At 41.6% G+C, this 13,005-nt stretch overlaps 1 protein-coding gene across 1 annotated transcript; it reads right to left on the minus strand.

The window, feature by feature from the left end:
• Positions 1 to 3,400: 3,400 nt before the first annotated feature.
• znf598 (zinc finger protein 598) lies at positions 3,401 to 12,449 on the minus strand. Its single transcript, XM_006798026.2, has 12 exons — positions 12,135 to 12,449; positions 10,698 to 10,810; positions 10,012 to 10,141; positions 9,108 to 9,319; positions 8,782 to 8,999; positions 8,597 to 8,690; positions 8,030 to 8,217; positions 7,850 to 7,928; positions 6,857 to 7,743; positions 5,810 to 5,975; positions 5,564 to 5,711; positions 3,401 to 4,586 (listed from the first exon to the last, which is right to left on the minus strand). Exons 1-12 carry the CDS (start codon positions 12,306 to 12,308, stop codon positions 4,212 to 4,214), a joined length of 2,784 nt encoding a protein of 927 aa, XP_006798089.2. The 5' UTR covers positions 12,309 to 12,449; the 3' UTR covers positions 3,401 to 4,211.
• Positions 12,450 to 13,005: the final 556 nt, after the last annotated feature.

Consider the following 13,005-nt stretch of genomic DNA (forward strand, 5'->3'; position numbering starts at 1 on the left):
GCAAATTGTGCACAGATCCCCTACTTTTCACACGGGCTGGTCTTAGTTTATTTGAAAATGCTTTGAATATGTTCTCACAGACTCCAGCTTTGTTTACGTGTTGTTTGTTTTTTCAGATTTAACTGTTAAGGACGCCGGCTTACCATAAACCACAACCTGCTAATAAATAAAAACTTTGAAAGAATATTTAATCATAAATATAGGTTTTTTTTATACTATTTTTGACACCATTTTTCTAGAGGAGACATTTGACATAGTTGAAAGCAGCTTTGTTGCTGGTGGAGTCTGCCATTGCCATTCTGAGAAATCAGATTTAAGCAGCTATGGATAAAGTTTAAGTTCAGTTTATGGCATGAGTTTTGAAAATAGTCTGTCGTTATGTGTCAGAAAGCACCGATGTAGTCCTTTAAGTCTTCAGTGTTGCCGGGATGGTAGTGAACAGATAACTGTGGTTGGGTGAGAGGTGCTGCTGGGGTGTTACTGGGTAGATTGGGTTGCTGTCAGGTCAGGTTGTATTGATGTTCTCAGTGCTTCAGTCTCTTCTTCAGTCACTGTGGTAGATAATAATAATAATAATACAAGCATTCTCTGTGTTTTGTGCTCTGGCCCATGTACACCACCGTGGTATTGGTTTGATTGTAAAATTCAGTATGTTATTGAAGTAAATGAAATTATTGTGTGATGCTGTTCAGGGTCTGATGTGTCCACTACTACAGAAAATTTAAAAAACAACAACAAATAAATAAATTTATGTCGATAATGCATATTTATAACTAGAAAGCACTCTCTGTTGGAAATACTTTGTCCAATCACTCTTAAAGGGGCTAAAATCAGTCGTTCGTGCCATTAATCTGTTAGACCGAGGTCGTAAAGAAGGCATGTCATATAGTACAATACGTTGCATGGATACATCAACCAAGAATTCAAGTGAACATTGATTTTATGGCGTGTTACCCCTTAAACGTTTCTTCTGAGTTGCTTCTTCCTTTCCTGAAGGTGTTTGACCTCTTCAGTGTAAAAACGCGTGTACAGAGATGTGTATCACTGTCTATTACCTGAATGTCTCTGGACTGCAGTCTGACCATCACTCCAATAAAAAAGAAACCATGTTCTGGACTGGCTGTTTGTGTCCCTGTGACTTTGTGAATGGGTGAATGACTGAATGTAGTGTAAAGCGCTTTGGGCTCCTTAGGGACTAAGTAAAGCGCTATACAAATACAGGCCATTTACCATTTACTTTATTTTATTTTCCATATACACACTATTTCCCTGGGCTTTCCAAAGCTTTAGAGAATGGAAGCTGTGCCAACCCCTACACTTCTTCAATAAGAAAGCTCTAATTGTGTACCAGATAACTTAACTTTAGAGGGAAATCATTCACAGGTGGATACAAGTACCAAAATTGGTACAAAACCTGTTTTATTATTGCTTTTCTGATATCCAGAGGTGTGGACTCAAGTCACATGACTTGGACTCGAGTCAGACTCGAGTCATTAATTTTATGACTTGAAAAAATGTTCTAAGACTTGTGACTTGACTTGGACTTTTACACCAATGACCTGGGACTTCAATTGAATACCGGTCGCAGCAGATGGCCGCCCCTCCCTGACCCTGGTTCTGCCGGAGGTTTCTTCCTGTTAAAAGGGAGTTTTTCCTTCCCACTGTCGCCAAAGTGCTTGCTCATAGGGGGTCATATGATTGTTGGGCTTTTCTCTGTATCTATGAAGCGCCTTGAGGCGACATTTGTTGTGATTTGGCGCTATATAAATAAAATTGAATTGAAATTGAATTGAATTGGACTTGAACCGGTTTACTTGAAAAGACTTGATATTTCACCCCAAATATAAAATTTAACACGCATATTACATAGAAAATGTGCACCATTAATTCAATTCATTCATTCATTTATTCAAACCACACTCCGTACGTATGCGTGAGCTGTAGCACAGCCAATCAAATTAACCAGATTTTTTTTTTTAAAGGAAAAAAAAAAAAAGCTCAAAAATGTTATTTTTTTCAGGTACATAAACTATGAAGTAGTCAAAAAAAACCCAAAATGCAATATGCAAAACATGCAAGAAGAGAATTACAGACAGAGATGGAACAACTTCAACTTTCTCCGACAGTTGAAGTTGCATAAAGAACGGTAGGTGGTGCTTCTCTTTTGCTACGATGAGATAGCTGACTTCATCAAACTAGCAAATGTTGTCCAGGCTCCGTTGGTGATACAGTTTTTGTTAATGTGTATGATATTTTTGTCATGCGATTTTAAAGCCGGCCCTACAAGCGCATCCAAGAATAACATGCAGCTTATCTCAGAACTGTTGGTGAAAATTATTCTTGGAGCTAAGTTTAATTGAGCTGCATTTTATAGAGGTGCAATTTCACAATTTGTGTATACTTTCTAAGTTCACTATTTTGTCATGTGTTGAGAAAAACACAGATTTAAAAATTACATGGTCTAATATTTACATTTAGCATATAACTGCAACATTCTTTTTTAGTTTTTTTTTTAAAGACTCAAAAGGACTTGAAATTGTGACTTTACTCGGACTTTTACACCAGTGACTTGAGACTCGACTCTGACTTGCCTGACATTACTTGAGACTTGACTTGAGACTTGCAAAACAATGACTTGGTCCCACCTCTGCTGATATCCATTTTCAGTATAGTTAGACTTGCACTGCACTTGCTTTTTATGTGACGTTTTTTGTTTGTGCTTAAATAATGTGCCATCATGTGTGTGGGGTGTAGTTACCCAACTGTTACTCATGGCCCACAAAGATCTTACAGTGGTTCAGTGTGTGCCGTCTACTATTCAGATGGTCAGCAGTTCATTCCCCAGCTCTATCATCCATATACTGAAGTGTCCTTGGGCAAAATACAGCAAGCTAAATATTGGAACCACAATAGCACTACGATTCATACAACTAAGGGTTAAAAGGTCACTCGTGAGCCTGCACAGCACTGTGTCAGCAGACCACTGGAGCAATATAATGAAAAATGGTTAAAAAAAACAAACAAACTGCCATCAAGTCAAACATGGAGAACTTTGCAGTGTCAACAAAAACTGTGTTTTTGGCAGCAGGTCGAAAATAGAGCAGTCTACTCTGTGAAAACTAGTCTGCCACTTTAATACACAGACGCCCTGCTGACAACAGTACAAACATGACAAAGAGATGAGTAGATAATCCATCACCTGTAAATTTGTGTCAGTGCTTGATTTTCCTTGAGTATGCAGACCGAGTGTGGGTGGAAACAACGGTGCCTTCAGCTGAATTTGTTCATCATAACCAAATGTGTACTCAGAAGTGGAGATCTCAATTGTTACCATCTTGTTTCTCCCAATTTTAAAAAGACAATTTGAACAAAACTGTTGAGAAATATACAACAAGACTCATTGTTCAGTTCTTTAATTTCCTTTTGAAACCTTGTGCAACATCATGGCCACATTTGTACCAGTCCATAAACAAAATTATGAAATCTACTGGTGAGTTGTGCAAACAGAATAAAAGAGAATGGGGTTTATTGAAAGAAAAACAAAAAGCATTCAACTGATGAATCCATAATTTGTTCCAATTTCTGAAGCAGCTCACTTTCTGACACACCGTCCTGAATGAGGAGTCCATTCACTGACACTGTTGACAGGCCTGCATAGAGCAATGAACAATTAAAAGCAATTAGACAGCTATAAATATAAAGCTAAATATTCAAACTGAACCTCTTATTTAACCAAGCAGCACAGCTGGAGACTCATGCAGACTTTATCAACTTGCCAGAGCAAGGTAAAAAAGAAAGAAAGAAAAGAAAATCAATATAATATCAGCATTAGGGAGCGTTGCATTCTTCAAGTAAAGCCCTGGCTCGTCTCTCCGCTTTCATTAAATAAATTTAGAGTTCTGATTAGACGTTGCCGGTGCCAGTGCCAGCTGGGGACGTCCTCAAACGATAAGAGTTGAAAGAAGATTTAAGATGTGGCGACCCTGTGCATCTTGAATTGTAAACCAATCACATAAACCTATCAATATTAATCCCCATCAAAGTGGAAACACCATGAACCATCTTCTTTTGCTATACTAGGCCTCCGACTCCTCCCAGAGGAAATGAGCTGCTGCTTTCCCACACCGGCTGCTGCGTGGCTGTGTCAGAACCACAAAACTGAATTCGCCTCGCAATGGCAAACGGACCAGAGGAAGGCTGAGAAAAGGGGGCTAGCTGATGATGCGGCTAATCGACTGCAAAGAGGGGAACTCCTCGCTCTCCGTGATGTGCAGGGTCTTGTGGGAGTTGAAGTCTTTGGGGGCCAGCACCTGTTTGCAAGTTGGGCACACCCGGCAGTCCAGCTCAGCTGCCATGTTAACCGCTGTAGCAGGCGTCTGCCAGGCGTTCTTCTTGTTTTTATTTTTCTTTCCTCCTCCAGCCCCAGACTGCTTCTCCAGTGCCTTACAGTCTCCGTGCGCAGTCAGGAGCTCCTGCTGCTTGCCCGTGTCTGGTAAGAGCACAAGCAGCTCATTAAAGATGCGGTTAAAGCCATCCCCAAGCAGGTCCTTACAGCTGCGGTGGTACTGGGCTGCTGATATCACACCCTGGAAAGACAGAGATGACATATGAGCAAAGTAAACAAACAGGAAGTGCCAAATGTGAGGAGCAGGTTCTTTCAGTGGGCTTCTTCTCGTTTGTCATTCATGTTAAATAAAGAAATATAGTCTTGGGAAAAGGTAAGCCCCAACAAAATAACCACTGGGCTAAACATTTTTCACTCAACACACGGAAGCATTATTATTATTATTATTATTATTATTATTATTATTATTATTAATAATAATTAATATAATGCAGAAATCAGCTGCAGTTTTGTTTTACTGATTGACTACACAGTCCTACAACCAGGGGAGTGGCACTTTACATCCACATCTGTCCAAACTAGAGCAAAATATAGAGGTGAAGGCTTTAATGTAATCCAATCAAAGGTATTTAAATTTATTATGTTTGTCCAATAAAGCTGATTCAGAGAGAAAATAAAGTCGCAGCCATAAAAATCCAGTAGCACATGCACATACGTATTCACATTTTTAGCTGGCAGCACAGAAGAACTTTTTTTTTTTATATAAATGTGGAAAATCATGACATCATTATAATGAATTCTCTTGATCTACGCTAAAGTAATCACGCACACTACCCTCCTGAGTAACCGTGCTGAATAATGGTTGTGTTTATGCGCAACATTACGATGATGTACGTTAACCTTTGACCTTCATAATCACTTTATCCTCATTTGAGGATGATAAAGCAGTGACAGTTACTATTTATTATGTCATAATTGATGTATAAGGCCAAATACAACTAACTTACTCATTTAAGTCAAAGTGAACTAGAATTAAAAAAATAAAATAAAAGTCTGTCCCTGAGATACTACTTTTCACAACACTTGGAGGGATGCACAACCTTAACACAGAGCTGTAACCACTTCAGGGGCATTTAAAGGGGACAGGGAACAAAAAACAAAAAAACCCAGACAAAATATCCATACCAACAGAGTATTCAGCTCTTATGTAGTGAGTACCTGTCTGAACTGGGCAGAGTAGTTTTTGAACTGGTTGAATTTTGATTCGTCATCGTCCAGGTACTTCCTAATGGACTGGATCAGCTCCAGGTTCCTCTCGCGGAAGTCCTCTGGCACCAGGTAACCATTGCTCGGCACTTTGGGAGGCCTGGGAACAGACAAAAAACACTAAGTACCGACAAGGCCAACCAAAAACCTTTGTGTCAAGCAGTGATCATGTAATGTAGAAAAACAAGATAGGCTCACAGGTTGACTACTGGGGGTGTAGACTCCACCACATTGCTGTTGAGGGGGATCCCTGTGAACCCTGGGGGAGGTTTAGGGGCTGACATGCCCAGGCCAGGTGGAGGCAGGGGCATGGTGGAGGATGGGGCTGGAGCTGAGGCTTTCATTGGGAAAGAGGTCTTAAAGCCTGAAAAACGAAGACAACGTGAACTTTGAATGATGCAGTACCAACTCTGAAAAACAGTTCTCAGGGTTTTAACTATAAAACCAACACCGCAGTGTTTAAACAAAATGCTTATTTGTGAGGCATTTATATGGTTTTACAATAGTATAACATCATCACATCATTAATTTGATGAAAACCGAAAATTAAGTCAAATCAAAGCTCGGGGTTTAAATATTCACCTAAGAACATTTTGAAGAGCATGTTCACAGCCGGGTATAAAAAAAAAAAGGTTTAACCAGTTTCCCTCTTTACAACAACTGTGTTGGGTGACTTTTTTGTTATTGTTGTTTTTTTAATTTAGGGATGTGGGTGCTTTGTAGTAACATCTGGCTAAAAAACAAACAAACAAAAAAAAACCCAAACCAAACCAAAACATTAGATTAGCCAAACCGTTCACTAAATGAGGAGTCAAACTCTATGGGGCTCTTCTTTTATATGAAGTCTATGGAAAACCTTAGCTGTCTACCTTTTTACCACTGCTTGCCGGACCACTCTCATATCAATCAAATATCATATTTCCTAATAATGAACAATTCCTGGTTTCCAATCAACCACACAATCAAAGAACAGAAATGACTTTCCATAATTCTTATTGACTCTGTTTATTGTAAGAGCTAAGTTGGAGAGTTTCCAAATGATTTCCAGGAAGTCCCCCTCCCCCGCTTCTTTGTGATGGCAGCTATCAGTCATTAAAGCAGCTGTACATTCAGTTTTAAATGTATTAGTCGTTTGTAGTTTGAGGTCCTGTAAAAAACACCTGTATGGTGTATATATTGGATGGAAAGAAGCAACAGTACGTGTAAATTGACAGTAAATGAATACTGTGGATTGTTATTCCATACCTGGTGGTGGATTTTTGGTCATGAGGGCAGGGAACTCCTCCTCTTGTTCATCGGCAGGCTCCGTATTGGGATGATTTGTTACCGGAGCGTCATCTTTGCTAGTGGGTGGCGATTGCTCAGCGTAGCCGTTAGCCAGCCCACTTGTAAGTGCCGCTGTCACTGGACCGGAAAGCGGTTTGTTCCACGTTTTCTCAGGAACATTTTCCTTTTGTGCCGTCGTTTCCACTGACACTGGATTTACAGTTGTTCCCAGGTCTGATGTTGTAGTTGCAGATGTAGGGGGAGCAGTTGGGTTCTTCTGCTTTTTCTTCTTGTTGGCTTTTGGGGTCGGGAGATCGGTGTTGGGGGTTGGATTTGAAGCGCTCGAGGTCACAGCTGGGTTTGAGGATTTGCTGCTGCCTGCTTTAACAGTTAGCAGAGAGGAAATATCCAACATGGTGGGCACTGAGCGGAACTCTTGCTGCGTCATTCCTCCGCTTTCATCGTCGGAATGAAGGGGAGAATAATTTGACAACGCTTTCCCGTTCTCACCCACTTTCTTTTTCCTCCGTGAAGACGACGAGGATGAGGAGGACAGGAGCTGAGGGCCAGAGGATACAGAGGAGAGGGGTGGGGGAGGTCTGGAGGAGGGAGGAGGATGAGTGTTGGGTTTAGCTGCAGATGTGTGGTTGGACCAAGCAGAGGTGGTACCAGCTGCAGGTTTGGGGGCCCGGACTCTGGAGACGAGAGCAGGGAAATCCTCTTCTTGAAAAGAGGACGTCTTCTTAGGCTGCGCAGAGTAAGCTGGAGTCATGGGGGTTGTGAGCGTGGCAGTTGACAGGCTGGGGAAGTCGTCCTCCTTTAAAGCTACGTGGGATGGTGCAGTCACTGCAGGAGCTGGCTTTACACTGCAGGGACAAACAAAAAACAGCACAAATGACAGATTTATGTCACACTATGCTCACACACACACTGAATGATGAGAACTTAACGTTGTACTCTGATGAAGCTTACACAGGTGCAGCAGCTGTGGCTCCCAAAGCTGGGAAGTCATCTTCTACATCTCGCGGGTTCTGGCTCTTCATTGTTTTTACTGTTAAAGAGGCAGAAATAAATACACTAAAACTAGCAGACAAATACGCCTAACATCTAGCAACCATAACCATTATGTATGTTTTTCAGTTTACTTTTTACCTGGAGGTTTGTTCGCTTGTTTGGCATGTCCGCTCGGGTGTCTGAGCTCTTCCGGTTCTGGTCTTTCGGCCCTCTCCTCTCTGCAGTGTTTGGGAGCACTCCTCTCCTGCACTGCTGCTCTCTCTTCTTGTCTTCGCATTGCAATGGATGCCCTCAAAGCAGCTTCCACCTGCCTGTCTTCCTCATTTCTGTGCAGACAAGCAGACAAAACGGTAAAAAGCAAGAAACTACTCCCACTCGAACAGCTGCTGAAGTTTTTTAAAGTAATATACAGATACACAAGCACGCAAACACAGTAACAGCACAATGTGAGACACCCAGGTGCAACAATGCTGTGCAGTCATTCTTCAAATGTTTTCCATGTCTGTCTCTCAATACAAGTGGATGCTCTGCAGTCCAGTACTCATGCATATAACTGCACCCATCCATCTTTTTATATCCTGCCAAATTTCCATGTCACAGACAAAGACGAATGTACCCTTTAACAACAGCCATCTCTTCCAATTCTGACAGCTCCACCACTAATGCTCCCTTCCAGTTAACTCAGAGCTGGTCATTTATACTCACCTTGAGTACCTCCAGCTTTTCTGTCCCCCGTGAGGCCTTCCCCTTCCTCCTCGGTTGTGACGCGCCTCCTCATAGTCCTCGCCTGTCACCATACCTGTAAGGACGCATGTGTTCTGATCATCTCAAATGCTAAACAGAAATCCTGGTGGTATGGCACTACAAAAACACCATCTCGACCGACCGACCTTCATTTCGCCTCTGCTGTCTTGGGGCGTAGTTAAACTGCAGGTCGATGTGGCGGTTCTGTCGAGCCTCTGCTCGGTTCTTGCTGTGTGCTGCAGCCTTGTGAGCCTTGTAGTCAATCTCGGAGCGAAACGCGTGAGTGAACTGTTCTGTGGCGCAGCGACCTTCCTCGCACAGATAGTGACTCTCTCTGAAGTGCTCACTCAGATACTGGTAATCACTGTTGGTAGCACAGTTAAAAACAAAAGTCTGGTTTAATATTCTTCTACATTAGGTAACAAAAACAAAGGAGGGTTTGTGTGGATGGGTGAAAGGGTCTCACACACACCTGTAGTACTCCTGAGAGCCATCTGCGTCACAGAAGTGGCAAAAGTAGTGATCCCTACGCAGGTGTTTCAGCAGCTCATCGTTATCAAGGTAACGGTCATCGCAGAACTTGCAGAGCGGGTGGCCTCTGTGACTGGTGTCATCTGGGTCTCCATGCGCTCTGTGACGTGCCAGCTCCTTACGATTATACCACTTCCGTTCATGGGAAAAGATCTGCAGGGAAAGAGTAACTTTTAAAGTAAATAATTATTCAGGAGATCAGCAAACAAAGCTCTTTATCAGGATATTGACATTTGTCTTCTTTATATCTGGCTTCCTTCAACCAGCCCTTATTTGCCTGAAAATGTAAGTCTGTCCAACTCACCATTTTTATATGCAACAGCAGGTTTAAAACAAACAAAAACAACAACAACAAATGCATAAAAAATAATTGCAAAATTTGTAAATCTGACTTAATGGTACAAGCAAAACCGTTTAAGTTAATGACCTGATGCACAGCACTTTCAGTTATCGACAGACAACTTGAACAACGCTACGGTTTCTCATTTGGTGTGAAAAGCAATACATCAAATAACAACCTTAAAAAGGGGGGTGAATTTAATATAATTCAACAACTGCATTGTGTAAGTGCTTTTGTTACCATTTAGTAGCAGATACTGCTGTCAAGGACAATGACTGGATGCCTTCAAACTGAAATAAAGACTAACTAACTAAACCTTCATATTTATATCTGAACACTGTTGGTGGTAGCTCCAGTAAATTAAAAAGAAAAAGACCAAAAAGAACCGTTTGTGCTACAAAGTTTCCATGTACATTTGTGCTACTACTGTAGTCATGTAATACTGAGAACCCGATCAGACACCCCTTTATTTACTCTTTAGGGATGATGATGATAATGATGATACCTTTAGATGCTTTGTGCAGAGCTTGCAGCAGAAAAGCTCATGCTGCTTCCTCATGTGCTGCTCGAGCTCCTCAAACCTGGAGAAAACCTTGGGCTCCGAGCAGCGGAGACACTCGGGCAAGAGCAGATGCCTGACAGACACACATCGAGGAAAAGTTCAGTCGGAGTCAAGTAAAAATCAAAAGGGGCATTAAAGCCAGTTGGATACAGCAGGAAAAACCCAAAGTTCAAGCCAAGTTTTTGTTTAGTTAAATGACAGATCAGATTGAGGATACTTCCTGCTAAAGCAAGTCATTTACACATTTGCAAATAAAAGCACTCACTTTAGTCATCACACAAACTTAGACTCACTTTAAAAGCAATCAAAACAAGAACACAGCATGGAGTGTTCAAGAAGATAACACTAAAGGCTTTAAAAGCCGACTTTCAGTTATACCGGTTTATACACATGCTTGTATACATTTACAATATGACCATATACTGAGACAGCAAGAGCACCATCTCTAACCACACATAGCATTAGTTAATACCAGCATGGCTCTCTATATACATTTCCATTGTATTTTTCAAGCAAAAGTTCAGCTATATTAACTGTAATTCTCTTACTGCTATTTCTGGGTTTTGTAGTATAAATGAACTGAAATGCCAAAGAGCAACACAAGCACAAAGAATAGAGACATCTAGTACCTGTACTGGGCATAGATCTTCTCATCCACAAAATAGATGTCATACTTTTTCTCACAGTGGAACTGCTGATAGGGCAGAGACTGAAAGGCCTCCAGTTTTTTCACAAACACCACCTGAAAACAACATGACAGTCAGATTAGTAATAACCTGTGGTAACTGGAGGAAGATGATTGTTTTAGAAATAGAAAGCATACCAGTGATGTCTCACAAACACCTACTGTAATATCACATGAAATGATGCACGAGCAAAACCACGTCAGTACAGAGGATGCATACTTGGTACGCTTCTAATCGAGGCAATTCAACACGGTTTGACATTACAACATCCAGCTGTTGGGAAAGTTTACGTCCACTCAACATCGCCACTAATGTCATGTTAATTTAGAGCTGAAAGGTTGAAATGCTCTCTGTAATCCTGGCTGGATATTTGACTACTATTCTTGACAAAATTGTTAGACTTCAATCAAATTGGTCAGTCTCAGAGTTGTTTTCTAAGCACAGTCAACAATTGCTCAGTGGGGCTGATGTAGGGACTTTGGGAAGGCCATTCCAGAGGCTTATTGCTAACCTGCTTTATCTATTCTAAATCCAGTTTTCATGTGTGTTTGGATCATTGTCCTACTGGAACTGTGGTGTCCACATTTAACCCTATCTTGTTTTATCAAAGTCACTAAAGATGTGTGCTATACAATCATTTTACCCTGGAGAAAGAACGAAGTCATTTATAGCCCCAAACGACCATGACATTCATTCCCATAATGACTGAATGTAAACTTCTGATCACAGGTGTATTTGGCCTTTAAGGGAGTGTTATGAGGCCGGGGCCACAGTCCACCTGTTTTGACTCATTCCGTCATCTGCAATCAAGATTCGGAATTTATTCAGGGCTGACAGTAGGCAGACATCACAATGACCTCTAAAACTATATCAATTAAACATTTATCACAACCCAGTAATAACAGGTAGCATACCAGCGCCGCTAAAGCTCACGCTAAATTGAGAGGTGACAGCTAACGTGTTCAATTAAAAATGTATTATAGAGTTTACTGTCACCCTGGCTAAATGAGGTATAGCCATAAACGTCGGATAGACAAGCACTCTGTCATCAGCTCAATTATAAAAGCCGGCTTCTAAACCAACTCTTTCTGACCAGTGTCAGTCTAACAGATAAGCTAACTTATGCACTTGCTAATATTCGCTAGTTAGCTTAGCTAAGTTAATGACAGCGAGGAAAAAAGTGTTCTCCACAGTGGGAACGCACAATGAGTTGCCACCTCTTTTTTCCCCTGGTGACTATTTTAATTGATTCTGAACGCAGTTAGGATGCCAACACACAACTTGTGCCTATTTTTATAGAGTAAAAACTATGAGAACGCTACGGCCTAGCTAACGCCACAAGGCTCCATCCCCGGGTTAAAGTAGCAGAAGAACGCGCACCTTGTCGAGCTCCTCCCGGCAGACGGCGCAGTACTTCTGATCGCACAGCACCCTCATCTTGGTGGAGCAGCGGTAACAAACGGGATGGTCGCATTTTCCCAAGGCGAAGATCTCGACCTCTTGGCAGCACAGAACACAGTTCTTCTCCGCGTCTTTTGTCGTTGTTGAGTCCATCTTGGTGAAAAGGCACAAGTCAAGCTTAATAGTTATTTGGGAGCGCCACAGAGCTGAAGTGCTTACGTAATTATGAAAGTCTACTGCCGCGTCACGAAACTGTTACACCAGCGATCAACACACCACAGGGATGGACCGAGCGCACGCTGCAGCGGTGCTTTTACCCATCACACCTTGTGGGATCTGTGCGAGCCCCACGTGCGTACCTTGGTGGGAACCGGTAAATGTGCTGATAGGAGGTGTTGTACTTTGGAAAACATTCATTAAAGCTGCGGCTAAAAAAGCAGACTGAAGCTACAATTCACGTGGGCCCACCTTGGAATATATACGCACATATATATATATATATATATATATATATATATATAATTTTTATTTTAAATCGTTGTCTGGTCTGGATTATTGGGATGCTGGTGGTGTATATTTTCTTGCCACACTTTAGGTCCATTAATACCTACTGCTTCCAGTTCACCTATGCATCAACTTCAAGATCCTCCTTCGCACTTTCACAGACCTTCATAACCATGTTCCTTAGTATTTATCTGATATTCAATGTCTCTTGTCTATTCCACTTGTTCACCTGACTACCATGGGACTCAGAACCTTTAGTTGCCCTGCCCAAATACTTTGCAATGCACTTCCACCTGATACAGTTTCCTTTAAGGCCTTCAATGTCTGTAAAATGCCCTCATCTTAA

The sequence above is a fragment of the Neolamprologus brichardi genome, chromosome 4 (genome assembly GCF_056152115.1).
Source record: "Neolamprologus brichardi isolate AB-2024 chromosome 4, ASM5615211v1, whole genome shotgun sequence".
Classification (NCBI taxonomy): domain Eukaryota; kingdom Metazoa; phylum Chordata; class Actinopteri; order Cichliformes; family Cichlidae; genus Neolamprologus; species Neolamprologus brichardi.